General features: G+C 42.7%; 2 protein-coding genes across 2 annotated transcripts in view; one reads left to right on the top strand and one right to left on the bottom strand.

Annotated features, from left to right (window-relative positions):
- The window catches only part of LOC309559020 (coronin-7-like), a 344,039-nt gene that overhangs the window by 185,931 nt on the left and 136,668 nt on the right, over positions 1 to 21,440 (top strand). The window lies entirely within an intron of this gene.
- The window catches only part of VASN (vasorin), a 39,542-nt gene continuing 19,332 nt past the window's right edge, over positions 1,231 to 21,440 (bottom strand). The window contains exon 2 of the mRNA XM_082262131.1: positions 1,231 to 3,891. Within this exon, the coding sequence (XP_082118257.1) occupies positions 1,914 to 3,881 (1,968 nt within the window). The 5' untranslated portion in view covers positions 3,882 to 3,891 and the 3' untranslated portion in view covers positions 1,231 to 1,913. The remainder of the gene's footprint in view (positions 3,892 to 21,440) is intronic.

The raw sequence follows: 21,440 nt of genomic DNA, 5'->3' as shown, positions 1-21,440 counted from the left end.
GCTACATTTTTTTTTCCTATTTATTTTTTTTTAACTTTATCACAGGTTTTTTTAAAAAAAAAAAAAAAAAATCTGATCACTTTTATTGCTGTCACAAGCAATGTAAACATCCCTTGTGACAGCAAAATGCAGTGACAGGTACTCTTTATGAAAGGTAGAGGGTCTAAAAGACCCTAGACCCCTCCACTACTACTTCCATGTATTAAAAACGCCGAAAACTGCATTTTTGAATACACTCGTTTTTTTAATCTGCCGCCTTTAGCAGCAGAGTAACCCGGACGTGACGTCATGGACTTCGCCTCCAGGTTACATCATCGGTGACCCGATGGAAGCTCCATCCAGCCGGGCAAAGCCGCGGGAGGGGGGGACGTCCCCTCCCGCTCGCCGGGGTAACGATTGAGTGGCTCCCGAGCCGCATCAGTCTGTACCGCCGGAAAGCCGACCGCCGGCTCTAAACAATGGTACCAGGGTGATGCCTCTAGCTAGAGGCATCACCCCGGTATAACACTGCAAAGTCTGCCGATGTAAATATACGTTACTTTGCGGTAAGTGGTTAAGAATCCAACAGGATCTGTTCAAACAATCCCAAGAAAGACAAAATGGCAGCTAGAGACAATGGCAGAGAGAAGTCAGCACTGGTACTCCTGAGCAGCAAGTTAGTCTACCTAAAACTGAAGTTTTTTAGGGTTTTTTTTAATTAGCGGACCCCTTTAGGACTCTTACTTATTCTAAAAATAAGTTTCCACTGATTTTTTTAAATAAGCTTGATGTCAGTTTGTAAATTATGAGGTTCCTGCTCTGTGAAGAGGAGAAAATTAACTATTGGTAACCTGCTGTATGGATTGTTTCTGACATATCAGGAAATCTTTGCATGCAATGGGTGTTTTCAAATCCCATGAGTGCTTCATTTTGCCGTGTAAATAACCCCTACATGGCCCAAATGATGCCAATTTATAGTTGATCATGGATTATGGGTTCTAGACCTGAGTCTAACCCTTGGTGGTCCTTGACACCTGTGCCTGGGGGGTACTCTCCAGATAGAACTACTGCTGTAAGTTTCATTTGCGGTGCTTTTTGCTGTGTATCATGTACTGTATATAACATTCTACTTTAAACTGCACTGACAGATTTCCAATGCGTTCATCGTGGTTTTTATACCGACTATATTACCGTATTTTAATCACACTTGGCTCAAGATACAGAAGCAAAAAGAGAGACAGGACATCCATATATGTAAAAACATTCCATATTTATTAAAGCAGACAATTATTAGCAATCAGCACCATCTTGTCCAGCAATCGGTGCCTTGTACCCCGCCAACCCCAAATATAATTGCCAGTTTAGTTCATCAAGCAAAGTCAACAGCCTGTTCCCACAGGATCAGCGTGCAAGCTGTATTTAGGTATATGTTTTGTTTTTGTTGCAAAAATGTTCTTCTGGTCTTCTCAAGTCATGTAAGTGCCCCTTCACTTCAGAAGGCTTGTAAGACTTTCCTATTCCTTTGCACAGTTATTGTAATGTCTCTTCTAACCCTTTGTGTAACCCTTTGGCACAAGTCCACCTGTGGATGCAGTGCATATGTTTCCCGATGTTGTGTGGTGGTCATCATGTTCCACCATGTACCTTTGCAGGTATAACACTTCAGCAACAGAGGTCAGCGTTTCAAGATTAGCAAGCAATACCTGTTTCACATGCAGTTGCTTCAAAATATTGTATTTATTGCTTGCATTTGGAGCCACAAGGTGTTCAATGCTCCGATATTGTCCTCTGCCTGAAAGCCTAGACAGCACAGCTATCTCCTAGGCAAGTCTCCCAGCAAGCCTAGACATTGTCTGGGTGAAAGATGTCTTGGAAATCTCCACCAGCTGCTACTGGGAGTGTTTGAGTTCCATGGTTTGGTCCTACTCCCAAGCTTAAAAGTAAGAATGTGGAAGCCGGCCTGTGGGTGCATCATTATTGTTTACCATTCTAGTGGAGTCCATTAGTGGCTCTTCTGTCTGCCATCCTCTGTCTGGACCATTTGAGCGGTCGGATAACTTTTTTAAGTCACTTTTCTCTTCAAGCGCCATTTTCACACCTTCCATCTCTAAAGGACCCCCATTCTCACCTGCGTGTGCCTTTTCTTTACGTCTTCTTGCATAACATACTGCACTTACTATAACTACCACAAGCAAAATCCCAGCTGCAGCAGCTGGCACTAAGACCAAGGTTAGATTTCCGTCACGAGACTGATTGATGTGTGCACTCGATTTTGGAAATTCTGCTAAAGTCTGTGCCTCTGTGCACAGCTCACTTTCTGGGCTCACATCGTGCATGGTTCCAAGACAAAGCCTGTAAGTGCTGTTAGCAGACAGTTGTGTCAGGGTATATGATGGGATTGATGGAGGGAGCTGGTAGGTAACAGACCAATGGTCTGGGACAGACAGGTTTTGGACAGTGAGCCTAAGTCCTGGTAGGTGTTTCTTGTTTTCAATATAACTTTGTAGATCAACTTTAATAGAGCCGCTAGTTACTTCAATTACTTGCAGTTGTAGTATAGGCTGATCTGAAAAGGGTGTTAATAACAGCATCTCACAATACATACCATAGAATCCAGCTGGACATTCACATTCTATTTCCCCAAGTGAGTTCATCCTACAGAAACCACCATTCAAGCATGTTTGAGGTGGACACAGCTGGTCATATGGAGTTGGTATGTCGGGGTCTTGAATTTCTGTCTGGACAGCTGGAACGGTTGTGGTTGGGACGGAGGTTGGTCTGGCTGTTGGTTTAGAAGTTGTAGTTGTAGGTGGTAGAGCAGTGCTGGTAGGTGCTAAGGTCGTAGGCACGAAGACTGTTGTTGGTATTGGGCATCCAAAATCAGAACTTTGTAAATTGCGCAAAATCTTGCCAGCATTTTTGGGAGGGAAATGACAGCGAGTTTCATCAGGACGCAGCAGGGCAACCCCACTAACTCGCAGCCATTCTGTCAGCCAGCTTAATGTGCACACACAATTGAAAGGGTTTTGTGCCAGGCTTATGCCACGAAGACGTTTTGAAGAATGGAAAAGGCCCTTTGGCAAAGTACGAAGATTCAGTCCACTTAAATCTAAATCTTGTAATCCAGTAAGACCAGAGAAATCTTCTGGCTGAAGCTGAGAAATTGCAGCATTGCCAGCTAGGTTGAGTTTGGTTAAGCCACGTAGACCAGGTGGCAGTTTACTAAGCTGATTTTGAGACAAGTCTAGATCATGAAGATTCTTGAGGCCACTCAATAGATCTGCTGGTACTTCTTTCAGGCCTAGACCTGCCAGTTTTAGAGTCTCAATATTACTTGCATGGAATACTCCAGGCTGGATGGTGGGAATAGTATTGTAGCTAAGATCCAGGAGCAAAAGATGTGGTAAGGAGAAAGCTGGTGCTACAACCAGTTGATTTTGAGACAGCTTCAGTTCAAGCAAGTTCTCAAGACCTCTGAAGGCATCTGGATGAATACTACGAATCTGGTTACCACTGAGATACAACCTCTCCAACCGACCCAGCCCTTGAAAGGTCTCTGCAGAGATCTCCGTAACCTGATTAGATGAAAGGTCAAGGTTGCTGAGGTTTGCCAAGCTCTTAAAAACTCCACCAGGTAGATGAGACAGCTTGTTATGAGATAGATCCAAGAGCTGCAAGTCCCACAAACCTGAAAAACTGCTTTCCTCTATGGAACTGATGCCATTCTCAAAAAGATAAAGGCTTAAGGTGTTCTGAGGTATGTTTCGGGGAAAACTGGGGTTCTTGCGACTTGAGCAGAAGATGGTAAATGGTACGCTGCATTGACAGCCATCTGGACAAGTTTCAACAAAGACTGTATATGTGGCACAAAGTAGAACACTCCATTTAAGCAGGATATTCATGATGAATAATCTGGAAAATAAAAAATGCATTGTTACTACAGCATTTTGCACCAAAAGGCGGTAGATTGCTTTATTCAAATATTCAGTTATGTACCATGTTAGATTGTCAACTGGTTTTCACGAACAGGCATGTGTACCTGTTACAGTTTTGTAATTTGTGAAGAATCTTCACATTATTATATTTATTTTATTTCTTGGAGGGCATTTAGTATGTGTTGTGTAGTGGAGGTGTGGTGACAACCCATTATCAGGGTTTCAACAAAAGTTATATAGTCAAGGAATAGACGAGGTATATACCTTGTGTAGCAAAAGGTTTTTTGTTTTTTTTAGCAACCATTGACCTGAGCTAACATACACTGTTTGAATAGGAGGCAGACAACTGGATATTTTCTTCTTTCAGAGCCTGCAAATCAATGTTGCTGTTCTCCCCCTAATCCCCTTCTCACCCATTCCACCAAATACTAACAACCCTGGCTGGGAAATAAGTAGCAAACTGTGTTAAAGCTCAGGGCTCCAGGCACAACAGCACAATAGCTGTCAAAACTGTTTTTCTAGGTATTTACCTATTCCGTTTCTGACTGTAATGTTTTGGCTTTTTTAAACCTATAACACTGACAATGGGGATAAAACCTCATTAAGTGCAAAAATAACTGATGATATTGCCACAAATCTTGGGAGCTGAAAACTTTCAGTGTTTTCTGCCATTGCACAATATGGGCTTATGGAGATGAGGAAGAAGGGGTTGGATGGGAGTTGAGGAAAAGAATGTGTTCTTTGTAATCTGTCAGAAATTAAGTAGGCAGGGCTGACACCAAGTGCTTAGAAATTCAGAGCCAAATATACACTGAGGTTGATTTACTAAAACTGGAGAGCAGAAAATCTGGTGCAACTTTGCATAGAATCCAATCAGCTTCCAATGTGTTTGTCAAAACCCAATTGAAAAAAGTGCATTTTGAAACTGCCATGCACATCTGGACAGATTTTTCACTTTCCCATTTTAGTAAATCCAGCCCCACTTTGTCATGTCAGTGAGGAAGGTTGGACCATACTATACTTCTCCAATTTGGCGAGGGTGTCTACTGATTTCTTTGGCGGGGACATGCTCCAGGGTGTCCAGGGAGGAACGGCAATTGCGGGGAGCCCAGATAAGGATCTCGGGGTGCAGGATCAGTGAGAAAAGGATCGTAGGCCGACAGAGCTCTGCTCACTCGTGTCCTACAGCATGCCGCCCCAGGACCATACTATACTTTCTGACACATTTTTCTGTCCAAGCAGCATTCATAAAGGGATAAAACATAAGGAAATGTGTACTTATTGCAGAAATGTGTACTTATTGCAGAAATGTGTACTTATTGCAGAGATTTGTGAATTTTTTTTTTTTTTTTTTTTTAGTTATACCTCAACATATGCTTTAATTGAGAATATGCTAAATCTTCACCACAAAATTAAGGCATTCAGTGAAAAAACTTGAAACACAAAATAAGTCTAAAAAGAAGATAATTGGTTTTGCCTCTAGCAAGCTTCTGGAAGATTCTAGTTGTCACTTTTTGATACAGGTCAAGCAATTAAAGGATCTGCTTTGTGGCTTTGGGCAACTTAGCCAAGCCTTTTCAAAGAGTAGGCCTTGATAAATGTACTGAAATAGAAAACAGCCAATCAAATGCTCATTTAATTACAGATCGCTCATTACATATCTAGGGGAAGATCTAAATTGTTGTTGCGAGTAACCCAGATAAATCTATTTTTTTTTTTAAAGTTCATATATGAGGATAAATGTATTTTTGATTATGATAAAGTTTATTAATTGTTAACATGCTGAAATAATACTCAGGGACACTTTGCTGCCAGTTTGTTACCCACACTCCTGTCTTGTCCTGAGGATATTGGAGCGCTACAAGTGCCAATGTGGAATATTTACTAAATAGGTTTGTACAATAATGTATAAAATAAATAAAATAAAATATATTGATGTTAAATTTTAAGCTCAACTCCACTTACTCGGGTAAAAAAAAATAAAAAATTTGCCCAGTTCTGGTTAGGAGAAAAAAAAAAATCTAAGTTTAGTACTCGCCTCCTCTTCTCTTATGAGTTCCATGACAGCCAGCATCATCCAACCCACTTCCTGTGAGCTTGGGCTGTCATGGACACACCCCCTGGGTTTACATTACTCCTGGACAGGACACTGAGCTGTTCAGAAGTAATAACTGTCCACCGCCAAAGAGTAGATAAAAAACCCAATGTTACAAGACTGGTCTGAAGAATGCAGGATTTAGAGGTGTTAAAATGATTTAAAACTTGGTGTCAAGCTTTAAAATTATATGAATTGATAAGAAAAGAAAAGAAAAGAAAAAAAGGAAGTTCTTTAAAATGTGGTCAGTATTTAAATTTTGAGACCTTTCCATTTACATAAATTGATATAAAACCTAAGTTAAATCACACAGGCACAATCAGGGGTCTGAGAATTTAGGAGAGCTGGCATATGAGGGGCATGAAAGGGTCTTAGTCCCAATATGTATGAATACAAAAAAGACGAATGCCCAAGGGACTAAAATGCAAACCACAAGGTATAAAATGTACAAAATTAAATAAAATTAATAAAATTTGAACACTTTGGTACATACAATTGAAAAAATTCTAGTGGACATAGGTACATAGATATATGCATGGGTATCCATAGTTACATAAATCAAAATATGAATGACAATCCAAGGTGTAAATGTATATATGGTCATATTTGACCATATATATATTTACACCTTGGATTGTCAGTCATATTTTATTTATGGAACTATGGACACCCATGCATATATTTATGTACCTATGTCCACTAGAATTATTTCAATTGTATGTACCAAAGTGTTTAAAATGTAATACATGTTGTACAATTTATACCTTGAGGTTTGTGTCTTACAAAGTCCTTTGGGCATTCTTATTTTTTGAGAGCAGGCAAAGGTTGATTCTTTTTCAGGATTTCCTTAGATAATAAGGGATGAAATATTATCGTTAAAGGCCCCCAGCTGACATCCCCTAGCAGCCATCTAAAACCGTACTTTTTATGCTAATACTGTGTTTTAAAGGTGTTGTGAAAAAAAAATGCTGAGCTGGCGTGTGCTGACAGGCTTCATCTGCTCCGTGATGAAACAGTTAACAATTTATCCTGGTATTTGAACCCCTATCATTTAGTCTGGATGACCTCTCACCTCCAGCACAAGAAAGGCTTGTGCCTGTCAGGCCATGCCCTGTGTGTATAAACAGAGCCCCTACCGGTATGCAGACCCCCCTTCCCTGTCTGTCACTTCTAAAACATCATGTAGATAAAGGGGCTGTGTGCTAGTAGGCCACACAGCCTTCATCAGAAACAGACACACTTCTCCGACCCCCCTCTTTCCTCTACCTTTCCCCAGCACACTGCTATTTTCCGTAATTTAGATACTAAATCATGCAGAGATTCTATTTTTGTAGCTTGTTAAATGCAATTAAACTAATTACGTTATCGGCAAACAATTCTTTCATAGTCTGTGAAGAATAAATTACCCCATTCCCAATTTCCTCTGCTCCTGCAAAGTTTTAACACTAAGTTTTTGAGTCTTGAACCTGAATCTGGTGTAAGATAAATTGTAATAACGGAGGAGATCTAGAAAGAGCCATACTATTCTATTCAAACATCTCTATCTATTTATGTAGGCCGCATGCACACAGGCGCCTGAGGAGGTTCAGTGTTAAGCCTAAGGCCCCTTTCACACGGTTCCGTTCTATCGACGGAGCCGTTCTGCTTAGCCGGGGATCGATCCGCCCATCCCCCGCTGAGCAGGCGGATGACAGCTCCGTCTCCGCTCTGTGTGCGGAGATGGAGGTGTCCGATCCCTGCTCTCCTCTATGGGGGAATCGGATGAGAACACCTGTCCATTCTCATCCGATCCGATCTGCCAGGCAGATGGAAAATAGGGTTTCCATCCGTCCGGATTTGACGCACAGGATCGGATCGGATGTTAGTGGACATGTCTCCGCTGACATCCAATGCCCCATAGAGATGCATGGGGCATCTGTTCAGATCCGCCTGAAAAACTGAGAGGTGGATCTGAACGGTCTGCAAGTGTGAAAGGGGCCTAATACACATGGGCTGAATGTCAGGAGACATTTGGCCAGTGTGTATGGCAGCCAATCTGACACATGCGAGGTGGATAGAGGAATCCTCCCCGCTGTGCCATTATATTCTGACAGCAGGACTCAAAATACACCGATTGGCTTCAAGCCGCTGATCAACAATAGTTTTCCAACAGTCATGCTTGAATTCTGTCAAAAGGGATCAGCCATCGATGGATCAAAATTTGGCTGGTTCCTGCTGATCCAGCTGAATTTACATTCATCTATAGACAGTTTTAAATTCAGGTGTATTTCCCTGCCTGGGGAGCCACTGTTGTTGAGTACAGCTGCCCAAAGTAATCAATAGCTGTACACTGATATATGCGGGTATTGGAGTACAGTCTGCATCTAGGGTCTTATGTCTGTATGCATGCGAGTGTTTAGCCAAGTACCCATATACAGCTGCATATAGATCCTCTGATTTCTATGGGTGTCATATGCAGCACATGCGGCTCCACTGTTGGAAATACACCCAAAATACGCCTATACTGGCTCAATCCATTGTTTATCTGTCAATGGATGCTTGCTCTGGTTACAATCTATAACAGACTGCAAAATATATATTTGGTCAAACACAAGGCCCGGGGGCTATTTCATGTGGCCTTCGCACCTCTCCTGCAGCTACGGCACCCCACTCATCTCCACCCCCACCTTGTCTCAGCAGTTTGCAACAGAGAGTTGGACAGAACTCCTCCTAAAGATCCTGTGCCGCTCCGTGCAGCTGCAGCACCCCTCTCTGCCTCCCCGGGGCTCGGCATTCAGCAGGCTCAGGCTGCTGACTCCAGCCCGCCTCTGATCCTCCTCCAGACCCTGTACTTTCTGTTTCCCAGCTCAACCCCCAGCTTCTTCCCGAAAGCAGCACAAGGGGGGAGTACTGTGATGTAGGGGAGGGTGGGGGGCTCTTAATTTCTAATGGTGGGTTGCGCTGAACATCTAGTCTTACAGATACAACAGGCCCTTTGAGGGCAACCAAAATGCTGATGTGGCCCACAATGAAACTGAGCTTGACACCCCTGATCTAGGCCAATAACTTGGTATAATCAAACAAAAATATAGTGTACTGTTCAGTGCTGCCAATTGTCATACACAACTGTGCATGGGGCAGACACTACCTCATATGTCTCCATTATGTACATATTGCTTCACATGTACACATTTCTGCAGCCCACTGTGCAAATAGAGCTTCACACTTCTATAATCCAACACATACAAACCGCCTCAGGTACACACACAGATTTGTAATGTGTGTTGAGTAACTTACAAAAGCACACGTCTGCATTACAGTATGTCTGGGATATGCAAATATTCTACTCTTTTTTTTTTATTGAATATATATATATATATATATATTGTCTACTTTGTGCATGCTTATGTACACACTTCTTTTTTGTACATACTTCTGCAATGTGTAATATATTGTTGTGCAAAATTGTAAGTTCATGTTCCATCTATGGGGCAGAGATGGAGAGCGCTCAGGTGCTGGCTTGTTTCAGGGGGGAAAACAATATCATCCGGTAAGGGAAATTAATCCCAGCCATTCGATTGTACCTGAGCAGTCTCAGGCTCAGGGACTCAATTCCCAATCTGATCATAAACGGCCAGATTCTATGAACAGTCTAAGGCTGGCCATAGACTGTGTGAATTTCTTTCCTGCAACCACGGGCTGCAGGAAAGAAATTTGCACAATTCACCTATCAGCACAGTCAGTGCTGACAGGGGAATCCCTCCTGCCAAGATATTGTATTCTCGCCAGGAGAAGACAGTGATTATTGCTAGCGGCTGTAGCAGCTGCTAGCAATAATTGCAAGTGAATCCAGCAGGCTGGTTGTACCCAAGTTGAGTGATCGATCAATTGGATACATTCTTCCTGCCCACACTCGATAAATTCTACCTGCCAATACACGATTCGAACCGTCTTTGGCCGGCCTAAGCTATCTTTTCTTAACCAGGTTTCCTTCCCATGACCCCTATGGCTAAGCCATGGTGGATGGGGTGAAAAATGTCAGGGAGCATGGCCTGAGGAGCAATATTGACTGATGCTTTCACATGTATGCATCCATAATAGGATTGGCTATGGAGAGTGGCAGTTTCAAGCTAAAAGGTTTCTTCTAGAAACTGTTGGGGGTTCCTTAAACTGTGGCTGTCTGACCTTCCGTCTGGTGGTGGCTGCATAGTTCTGGGCACTTGGCAGAACCAGCAGCATAACACTAGTAATCATTTTAGCTGTCTTTAAGGGTGGCATTCTTCCCACTGCCCCCTGCTGTATTCCTTTTTAGCAAGGGTTCCCAAAAACCTGAACATTTTACCTGTCTGAAAGGGTGGCATTCTGACCACCATTGTAAAGGGGTCATTCTGCTCACTGCTCCATGATGTAAGGGTTCCCAAAAACCTGAAAATGGCTTCAAGGATTCCTCTGGGATAAAAAGGGGGAGAAAGGCTGGTCTAAGCCAGTGTTTCTCAACCTTTTTTCAGTTGCGGCACCCGTAACAATTCTGCACAATCTCGAGGCACCCCATTCTAAAATGTAAAAAAAAACCCCTAAACTGATAGTTTTACATAACAGAGCAACATCCATACACATGGGCCATCCAACATTAGAAGTGATTTATTTCTCCACTATTGCAAACTGGTATAGACTAGTATTCTAGGGTTTCTCTTCTCCCTCAGTTTCTCTTCTTCTATTTGCTAATGTGACCCCAGTGCTAATGGAGAAGGGATGAGGAGGTGTAAATAAGGATGCTGTGCAAGCACCCGTCATTCTCCTTCTCAACCAGTGATGTCACTGGTTGTCAGGGTGCCAGTGGCTTGACCAGCACAGTGCCCAGAGTTGTAATTCTACAAAGTAAAAACCTGTGGCAATTTGTTACCATTTTGCCAAGGCATCCCTGAAGAATCCAGGAGGCACACCAGGGTGCCACGGCCCCCTGATCGAAAAAGGCTGGTCTAAGCTCTTAAAAGTAAAACTTTAGGCAAAACTTTTTTTTTTTTTGCCATCTGTGTCCCATTGCAGAGCTTTCCCTTCACTTCCTGTCCCATAGACAAACAGGAAGTAAAAGGAAATCCCTGCAAATTAAGGGAATATTTTGGGGACCCCCAAATCACCATAACTAGTGTCCCCATTGGAAGATTTCCCCTCTATAAATTTTTTGGGGACAACCCAAAATTTGGGGTTTTCTTTTACTTTCACTTTCGAAAACTATTGTAAACAGGACAAATAGAGAGGGTGAAGCTCCTAATGGGGGCACAGACAGCAATAAAAACTGACACACGTTCTAATCCCTCTATCCAAAACGAAAAAAAAAATGTTGCCTTTAGAAAGAAGCTGCTCCTACAGGCTTTTGAGCTCTTATTTTTTCTTCCTGAAAACTCCCCTTCATGTTAGCCAATGTGTCCATGCACACTATAACTTTTTTCAGGCGTTTTTAGGCATGTGCTCCTACAGACAAAAATCCCCCCAAAAACTCGCATTTTTCATTGGCGCTAGTACCCTAAAGAGCTCAAAAACACGCAAAAACGTTTGTTCCAGCTTTTTGGTTTATACAGTGGTTAGGTAAAGACTATCTAGGAGGGTTTGTGGAAAAAAAAAATGCTTCTACTCAAAAAAGCTCAAAGGAGCTTGAAGAAGCTCAATAGAGAACAAAAAGTACAAGCTTCTTCAAGTATAGATAAAAACTCTAATGCCTAAAAGCAGCTTCTTTTTTTTTCTTTTGAGCTGCAGTGTGCCCTTAGTTATACTTTTTTAGCAACTTTGTGTATATCTTTGTAGATTTTCCTGAATGTATCTTTTCCTATAGTCCACCCTATGCATACAATCACATTTACACTCTTTTCATTGTGTATTGTGTGCATACTGCCCACTCCTTTGTAACTTTCTGTATACACAGTGCCTCCCATGTACACACTTCTCCTCCCTGACACACGTCTGTATATTTCCTTACAGATCCTGCCTTGCACAGCCCTGCTTATATACATAAATAAGTTACTTGAGATTTGACTGGAAGGCCTGTTCTGCAAATCCCAGCGGAACACAATGTATGGGCATGTATTTTTCCAGAAAGTAAGCAGCGCAGGAGGTCTCCTCCGCATGAATACATCTGAGATCAGATGAGATAGACTTTGTATATATCAGTGCCTCTACAGACAGAGTTAAGGCAGGGGTCAGTAGGAGGCAGGTAATATGCTGAGGAATGTGCAGCTGTGAGGGGGGGCAGAGGTGAGAGAAGGGGATGGAAAGAATAAGAGGAATAAAAAGAGAGGAGATTTAGCAGATGGTGGGGAGAGGGGAGCCATTTTGGTAATTGTTGTCAGGAGGGGAGTCCAAGGCCTGTGTGTCTTGATAGATACAAGGGGAACGGGGGAAGTCATCTCATTGGAGGGAAGCTTCATTTATTCTCTAAGGCTTCATGTACACGGGACGTTTTAAAGCCTCTCCTGAACGCTGGAACTTGACAGCTAGTAACTGGCGGTTAATAACGTCCGTTACATAGTGACGTTGAAAAAAGACACCAGTCCATCCAGTTCAACCTAAGATGTATGTTTGCTGTTAACCATACATTGTATACCCCTGTATGTTGTGGTTAAGGTGCCCATCTAATAGTTTTTTGAAACCATCAATGACAGTAGAGAACCCCTTAAGCAGTTTAAGGTTAAACCGCTTTTCTTCTAGTTTTAGTGAGTGGCCCCGTTTCTTATTGAATTCCCTTTCTCTGAAAAATTTGTTCCCTATGCTAGGGTCACCAGTAGGGTATTTGTACATTGATATCATATCCCCTCTCAAGCGTCTCTTCTCCAGAGAGAACAAATTCAATGCTTGTAGTCTTTCCTCATAGCTGATGTCCTCCTTTCCCCTAATTATCTTTGTTGCCCTTCTCTGGACTCCAGCACATCCTTTCTGAGGACCGGTGACGAGCTCGTCTTGCCTAGTTTACATGCCGCGTATAGCAGCGTTTGCGTTTAGAAGCGTTATTACGTTGTAAAATGGTCAGAAATGTATCCCTGTTGAAAACACCTATAAATGAAACGCTTAAACGAGAGTTACCGCGTTTAATCGCGTTTTTTCAAGCCGGTACAAGTATTTGGCATTTCAAATGCCAATAAACTTCCGTCTGAACGCATTTCTTTGCCAGAAAACTCAACTGCCTCTAAACGACTTTAAACGTCTCAGTGTACATGGACAGATAAGAGAACATAGAGGAGAGTTCAGGGGCTGCTGAAAAAAAAACGCCCAACTGCTCCTAAACGTCCGTTTACCAGCAGCAGTGTACATGAGGCCTACGAGTGAAGCTGATTATAAAAACGGGTTAGAGAAAAGAGCATCAATGATAAGATTTTGGCTGTGCATTACAGCTTCAACCATACCCTGGTAGATTTCTATACGAGCGTATAGCACTTTCAAAAATGCCATCAGAGACTTGAAGAATGTGGTTCAAAAGTACTTCAAAATGTCGTTTGCGTTTAACATTTGTTTTTGGAATGAATGGAATTTCCCAAACAGGAATCACATTCGCTGAATTTCGTTAGTTCCTGAAAAAGTTTCCATTCTGCCTTATCAATGTTTTTCACCATCGTACCCCCATTCACATTAAGAAAATTGTACAAACATTTCAGAATCAAATTTTTTCAAAATAATATTCTACCTGTGTATAGCCAGCTTTGGTGTTTATAGGATCCCTCTTTAAAAGTCAACACTTCTTTCTATGATAGACTGGTTAGTAGTCATTAACGCCTTGCTGACCACCGAATCAGTTGTAGAGTTTTCAACTCCTTCTATTGGATTTCATACAAAACCTTTTTTTGGAGAAGATTTAAAATCTTGAGGTTTTAATTTTCGTCTGAGACTCCTTAGGGGGAAATCCCCTCTCACACTTAATCCCTGTGACACCAGGACAGGGCTAGTCTCCCCAAAATTGACACCAAGGTTCCATCAGTTCCCCACTCTAAACAAAACCTTTGGTTGAAGGTGAGGAAGTTGGCCTTCATCTGTCTGAGGAAGATAGATGGGTAGATATATGCCCATCCTTGAAACCATCACTCTGGGACTTGGACCTACTGCAATACTTGGCCAATGATGACATAGGTGGCTAAGCTGTACTTTGGTCTTTTCCTCTTTTCGTAGATAAAGGAAGGATTGTCAGCTATTTTTAAAAAGATTGTTTAGCAAGTTGGAAATGGTATTAGCCAACTAGGAGGTAATAGTTATGGCGCTTTTCCACTGTATGGAACCGAATGGTTCGGCTCGCTTTTGTGCTTTTCCACTGCTGGTACCGCATGGTATGGTGTAGGAACGGTTCGGTACGGTACGGCGGCGCTTTTCCACTGCATGGAACCGAACGGTACGGCTCTCTAAAACAGTACCACCTCGATTGTGGTTCCAAGAGGTACCATACCAGTACCATATCCCACAATCCTTTGCATGCAGTCACTACTAGCCACTGATTGGTCAGAGAATCGTGGTTATCCCACCCACTTAACTTTAGTACTACATTAGTGGAAAAGCAAACTATACCAAACCGTACCGAACCGTTCCAACACCGTACCATGCGGTACCAGCAGTGGAAAAGCAAACCGGGCCAAGCAGGACCGAGTAGAGCCGAGCTGGTACTTGCAGTGGAAAAGTGCCATTAGTCAGGTTGAAAGAAAGACAAAAGTCCCTCTGGCTAAACCAATAAAAAACAAAGAACAGTAAAGAAAACCCAACCATACAATCCCATATACACAATCCTATACCCACAGTTGGATAGTATTTGCTTGCAGATATTGAACCATCAGTTGCCATATACAGCCTGATTTCTCTTGTTCAGCCTACATGATTATACAGAAATCAGCCAAAAATTCTACAAGTCTCCAAAGAATAAGAGAAACTATGTAGGTGATTTTTACCAAACGAAATCTATCCATTAAGAGATCAACATTGGATGGACTAACCCTTTCATAAACTGATTTCTGCTTGCTACTGAAAGAAGAATTCAGGTTGGTAGCTCTGGGGTATAGTATAGATCTTTGCATTACTAAATGCAACTATTTTTGGATGGCGATATTACTGGAAAAATAGCTTGAGTTCATACACAGAATAGACAAATAGCAGCAATGACAAGACGCTTGTAGGCAATAGTCAGCTGTGGGGAGCGATTGGAATCCTAGTCCAAGCATTTTCTCTGCCCATTTAATTCCCTTCCTGCCCTCGGGTGTCACTGACATCTGCAACAGTATACAGTATGCAGGTCAGGACATGATCTTACTGTCCATCTCACACTGACAAGTGTTACAATCCATGCCTGCTGAGTAAACCTACACAGATCTGTATCTCACAGGCACATCTGCACCTGAATATGTAAAAATAGGGTGTTCAGTTAATGAAATGAGGGTAGGGTGCAGACCAGGTGAAAAGCATGATTGCTACACTTCAAGCAGTATTAAACCCAAAGCAAACAAGTTTTATAATGCAGCTTACCCATCCTTGTAGTTATGTGATGACTGTATTAGTTTTCTTTTTTTAGGCTTTTTTTTGCTTCTATTTTCGTCTAGTAATCCAGCCAGTAAGTCTGTTGTTTCTCAACTGAAAAGCTTTCTTGTAGTTACAGGGAGACAGACCATTTAAAAGAGATGTATAGTTATATTTTTTGATTTATACTTATCTAGGTGGATGCAGCATCGGTCCCCGGTCACCTCTAACACTAAGAACCGAGTGATCGAACACTGCTGATCGCTCGGTTCTCACAACTCCATAAACAGAGAGCTGCTGACTTTCTCTGCTCTCCCTCACTGAAGCGCTGGGCTGTGGTGGGGGCAGGAGAGGCCGACTCTGAGAGGTGCCGGTCAAGGCATGTGGATGGATCCTGACTCTGTGACTCTGTGACGTCAGCAGAGAGCGTGCTAAAGTCGGGTCACAGGAGTGAAGAACAAACTGCACTCCTGTGATCCACTGGAGAAGTACAGCCAAAGGAGTTTTAACACTGGCAGTGGGGGTTAAAATGATCATCTTCTATTTATTGATATAAAACCTTCATCTCAAAAAAGAAAAGAACGGTCTGCTGTAACTGAAGTATTAGCTGAAGTTCAGCTTTAATGTGTTACTGTATTTAAATCTGCTAGTACTTCTAACAGGCGGATGATGCTGCTGTCCAAATCTGCCCCCTGTGCTCATGTATCCAGAGTGGGGGCACTCTAATATAGGAGGTGTGTTACAGGCCAGATCACCAAGGGGAAACAGAGGGGAAAAAAGCCTAGAACAAGAAAACGAATGCAGCAAATACATCTAAGGATTGGTGAGCTGCAATAAATTACATTTTTTGGTTTTGGGTTTAATACTGCTTTCAGTAAGTACATTGAAAAGTCACAGAAAGTTGATCAGAATTTGTTCACAGAAAGGCTTGTACAATTTCATGGAAACTGACGCATGGGCTAGTGATTGTCCAGCATCACCCAGGCCTCATCATCCCTCCACTTACTGTGTGTCTAATATCAGCTACCTTTATATAAAAGCTGTCCTTTCTCAGCCTAGCAAAAGACAACAGGTTTGCTTTTAACCCCCATCCAGAGCAAAATATACATACATTTTTATTTCTTCTCTGCATGCTCCAGTGCAGTACTGGAAACTGAAGGAAAAAAGCAGTACTTCCTGGTATGGAGAATCACGTGACCGCTCAGTGCCTACAGCTCCAGTGATTTAAAGCTTACACAGAACTTCTTCTACTCCTAGTGTCTGAATACAGTGGAAGTGAAAGAAATGCTAGCAACGCCCCAATTCCCTTGGGGGTTAAATCGCATGATACAATGACTAAGCCCTATGGGTGGGACGAAACGCATCGGGTGTGTAGTCAGAAAGGAAATAGACTGAGGCTGCTACTATTTTCCTAAAGCATAGAATTGCTTGTGGTACATTATGCTTATCCTCATACGTTGTAAGAAGTCTGGATGACCTTTTCACCCAGGCTGCACCCTGATTGGAATCCATTGGGCATTGCTGTACAATCTGGAGCGGGGACCTGAAGCTTTCTTTATGTCCACGTAAATGTGTGTTGCATTAAGGCAGTCTATTAGTTATGAATGGGCTGCCAACACGCAGCAGATAAAACAATGTATTTGACCCTTCTTTGACAATACACAGTGCACCACAATGCTTTGCATGTGCATTGTGGTGCATTGGAGTACACTGTACTCTATTGTACAATGCAATGGAATGCGATTCACAATGAATGGCAACACACTACATGTACAGCATGCCACGTGTTTTCTAAGCACACGTTAACACAACACACATTTGAATTGTTCAATGTTTACCTGGTTATGTCTTGCAGTATAAACTGTCTACACTACATTTGTGTTTTTTCTTATTGTGCGTCTCCGTGTCTATGACATGCTCAGCAAACCGACACAATCAGTGCCTAGCATCAGCTGTGAAACTCTTACCAGCGTGCTGTCTTGTTACAAAAGGCTGTCTGGAGGTGAAGGAAACAGCCACTGTGTTGTGGATTCTCTGTGATCCAAAGGTTTGGTATGTCAGTGTGACCGTAGATGTTTCCTGCACACACTAAATGAAACCTTTGTGGTGAGCAAGATGAAGGCAGCCGTTGTCATCCTGAAAATCCTAGTTCATTGGATGTCTAGGTTTGCCATCCCTTTAAAATCAAACACATATTAATTACACTGTGGCTGATTAAGGTGGTAATTAAACTTACTTGGTGCCTTATCTGCATTAGCCTCAGAACCTGTGCAATTTATTTGTGTTCGGGTTTAAGTGCCCATTCACACTACCGTGACTTGTCAGGCGACTGGTCAGCCTGACAAGTCGCGGTCCATGCAGTGCTACGGGAACCGTTCTAATAGGAGTGACTCAAGTCTTTCCGACTTAGAAAGTAGTTCCTGTACTACTTCGGGGCAACATCGGAGCGACTTGCATTGACATTCATTATTTGAAGTCCGTGCAAGTCGCGCCGAAGTCAAGGTGCACGCGACTTTACAGGTTGCCCCCGAAGTCGTGCCACGGTAGTGTGAACCAGCACTAAAGGGATGAGGTGGCCACCCTATGCCATGCTAATATCCTTGCTTCACTATTGAGTCACTGGTCAGGGCCAAGGATGCTGATCCTAAATTCTGATTTTCATCTGGCTTTGCTTGATGCCAACTTGTTTGAAACCAGAGAATCAACATGAAAGCCAGAGATCCAGCATTTCAGGAGATCAGATATGGCCACCATTTGTATCTCTCATAGTTTCCCTTTAATGCTAGAACAGACAAGCACATTGCCTCTAGTTTTAAATAGCTGGATAAAATGAATCTTATCTGCCCAGTAGATCTGCTGGGAGAATTACTCATTCGACAAGTATGAGTGCTAAAAATCACATGGAGGGTGATGGGTTAATTCAACTACAGCGGAGGGGTCAGTGATCCTAGGGCCACTGTTGACTGATAGGATAAATAAACTTTAGGACAGTGACTTTGTGTACAGTCATTAAACGTCCTTTTCCGATTGGTTGGAAGAACGCGAATAGTTTACTGCTGTCAAGTCTCTGTACACTTTCTGCACTAATGATGTGTACAGAGCAGGACTGTTGTACGGCTTATCACTGCATGACTTCTCTGAGCAGAGATATGGAAGACCTCACTCGTGTCTGGCAGCCAAGCATTGCACATTAACTTTTCTTGGCCTACAGTTGTTCTAAGCCTTGTATATCTGCGTACACAGGAAAGAGAACTGTCTCTGTTGCTCTCAACAACTAAATTATTATTGTTATTATTATACAGGATTTTTATAGCGCCAACAGTTTGCGTAGCGCTCTGTCTTTCTCCCGGTATGGTATAAGGAAGAATCGGTGGGCAACAAAGATCAAGAAAGTTATTACTTCGCCATATATTGAGGTTGTGTGTATAAAATCAGTTTTTTCTGGCCAACACAACACTTTCACCTTAAAGCGGTTGTAAACCCGAAAAAAAAAAAAAACCTGCGATACAAAGGCATAATGAGCTAGTATGCATCGCGTTGGACACCCAAAGTTGAAGGTGATTTATTCTTCCAAAGCAAAAACGCCTTTGCACACAGATACTGACTAGTATTGCAATGTTCATCTTTCTGGCTCAACTAATGTGACCCCAATGCTGACAGAAAGGGGCAAGACTGGGGCAAACAAGGATGCTATGCAAGCGCCTGACGTCCTGCTTATCAACCATTGGTTGTTACGAGGTCAACATATAGAAGGTTGTAATGGTGAAATGAAAACCTGTGGCTTTCTGTAACTAAAAAAACAGGCTTGGTCCACCCTCTGGTTTAAATACAATTTTTGGCAATTTTTAGGAATTTTGCAAAGGCACCCCTGAAAAAACCTGAAGGCACCCTAGTTGAAAAAGGTTGCTTTAGTGTGTGGGTGGAAACCCACGCAAGCACAGGGAAAACTTGGAAACTCCATGCAGGCAATGTCCTGACCATTACTGGAACGGGGGACCTCATGGTCTTAAAGTGGTTCTAAAGGCAAAAGGCTTTTTTATCCTAATGCATTCTATGCATTAGGATAAAAAACCTTCTGTGTGCAGCAGCCCCCCCTCAGCCCCCATAATACTTACCTGAGCACCATCTCGATCCAGCGATGTGCACAAGTGCCTTGGCCGTCCAGGACATTCACTCCTGGTTGGCTGAGACACAGCAGTGGCACCATTGGCTCCCGCTTCTGTCAATCAAAGACAGCCAATGGGGAGAGAGGGGGCAGGGCCAAACTTTGGCTCCATGTCTGAATGGATACACAGAGCTGCGGCTCGGCTTGGGTGCCCCCATAGCAAGCTGCTGGCTGTGGGGACACTCGGCAGTAGGGAGGGGCCAGGAGTGCCGGCAAGGGACCCGGGAAGAGGAGGATCGGGGCTGCTCAGTGCAAAACCACTACTCAGAGCAAGTAAGTATAACATGTTTTAAAGAAAAAAAATGAGCCTTTAGTGTCACTTTAAGGCATAAATGCTAACCACAAAGCCACTAGTTAATGTGGAGCCCCTCCATCTTGCTAAAATGTTGTGTTAAACTACAAAAAAACTTGTGGGGGAATAAAAGTTAGCTGATATACTCACCTTTCTTCCAGTTTCGCACTGAAGAGGGTGACTTCACCCTCCGGGCAGCTAGATCTCTGGAAATGCTAAGTGGCCCAGCACAGTGTAGGATCATCTTCTCATGAGCTTTGGGCTACTCATTATTTTCCAAGATCTTGCCAAATCGATGTTGACTTAGCTCTTGCCTAAGTGCGGCAGGTGAAAGACATTGGGGGTCACACTACCCCAGGTTGGGTTCATAATGTAAAATAAAACAATTATGTAATATAGTGACTAGGAGAATTGCATCCTCATTGAGAGGGTGAAGGCCTACACTACAGGGACAAAACTGCATCTTCTAAACCTCTAATGGGGCTTTTCCACTGCATGGAACCGAACAGTTCGGCTCGCTTTTGTGCTTTTCCACTGCTGGTACCGCATGGTATGGTTTAGGAACGGTTCGGTACGGTACGGTATGGCGGCGCTTTTCCACTACATGGAACCGAACGTTACGGCTCTCTAAAACAGTACCACCTCGATTGTGGTTCCAAGAGGTACCATACTGGTACCATATCCCACAATCCTTTGCATTAAGTCACTACTAGCCACTGATTGGTCAGAGAATCGTTGTTATCCCACCTACTTACTTTAGTACTACTTTAGTGGAAAAGCAAACCATACCAAACCGTACCATGCGGTACCATGCAGGGCACGCATGCAACGGGCTAAGCAGGGCCGAGTAGAGCCGAGCCGGTACTTGCAGTGGAAAAATGCCACCTGCAGGTCATCTAACCCAAACTGAAATATTTGTTTTGGGTTTTGTTGGCATTCAGTGTGGCCTAGTACTTAGAAGTAATTGATAAAAGTAACATTGCATCTTTATGGCAGGTACCATAAAGTGCTTGCCTTTACCTTCGCAGCACGATCTAGAATCCTAAAACGTCAATGCAAATATTATTTCTGTTTTTTGCATATGGCTCGGAGATTCCGACCGCCCCCCCCCCCCCCCCCTCCCCCCTTGCTGTGCCCTCATGTAAGAGTGAGCCTAGTTATTGATCACTCAGCATTGCAATGAAAAGGATTGCATATGTTTGCCCTTTACCAAGAAGTTCTACATTTTTGTGTAGGATATGGAGCTGAAGATGAAAGAATGGTCAAGTGTCTACTTTAGAACTACTTTAGTACTTTAGAACTAAAAACTTTTTAAATCACATCTCAAGAAAAAGTATAGTTTTGAATTGATCAGGCAAGGTTTAGCTCCTTTGTTTGTTTTTTTTGCTGTCTGTTTTCCTACTTGGGAGATTTTGTCTACATCCTGTCAAGACAAGTGATGGGAATTTCCACACAAAAAAAACAAAAGCACATTTTAAGTAGAGCGAAGAAGGGTTAGAATGTCACAATTAATTGGAA

This window comes from Pelophylax lessonae (assembly GCF_965119305.1).
Source record: "Pelophylax lessonae genome assembly, chromosome: 6".
NCBI classification, from domain to species: Eukaryota; Metazoa; Chordata; class Amphibia; order Anura; family Ranidae; genus Pelophylax; species Pelophylax lessonae.
The sequence above is the reverse complement of the archived record's forward strand: the minus strand, read 5'-3'. Positions and strand labels throughout refer to the sequence as shown.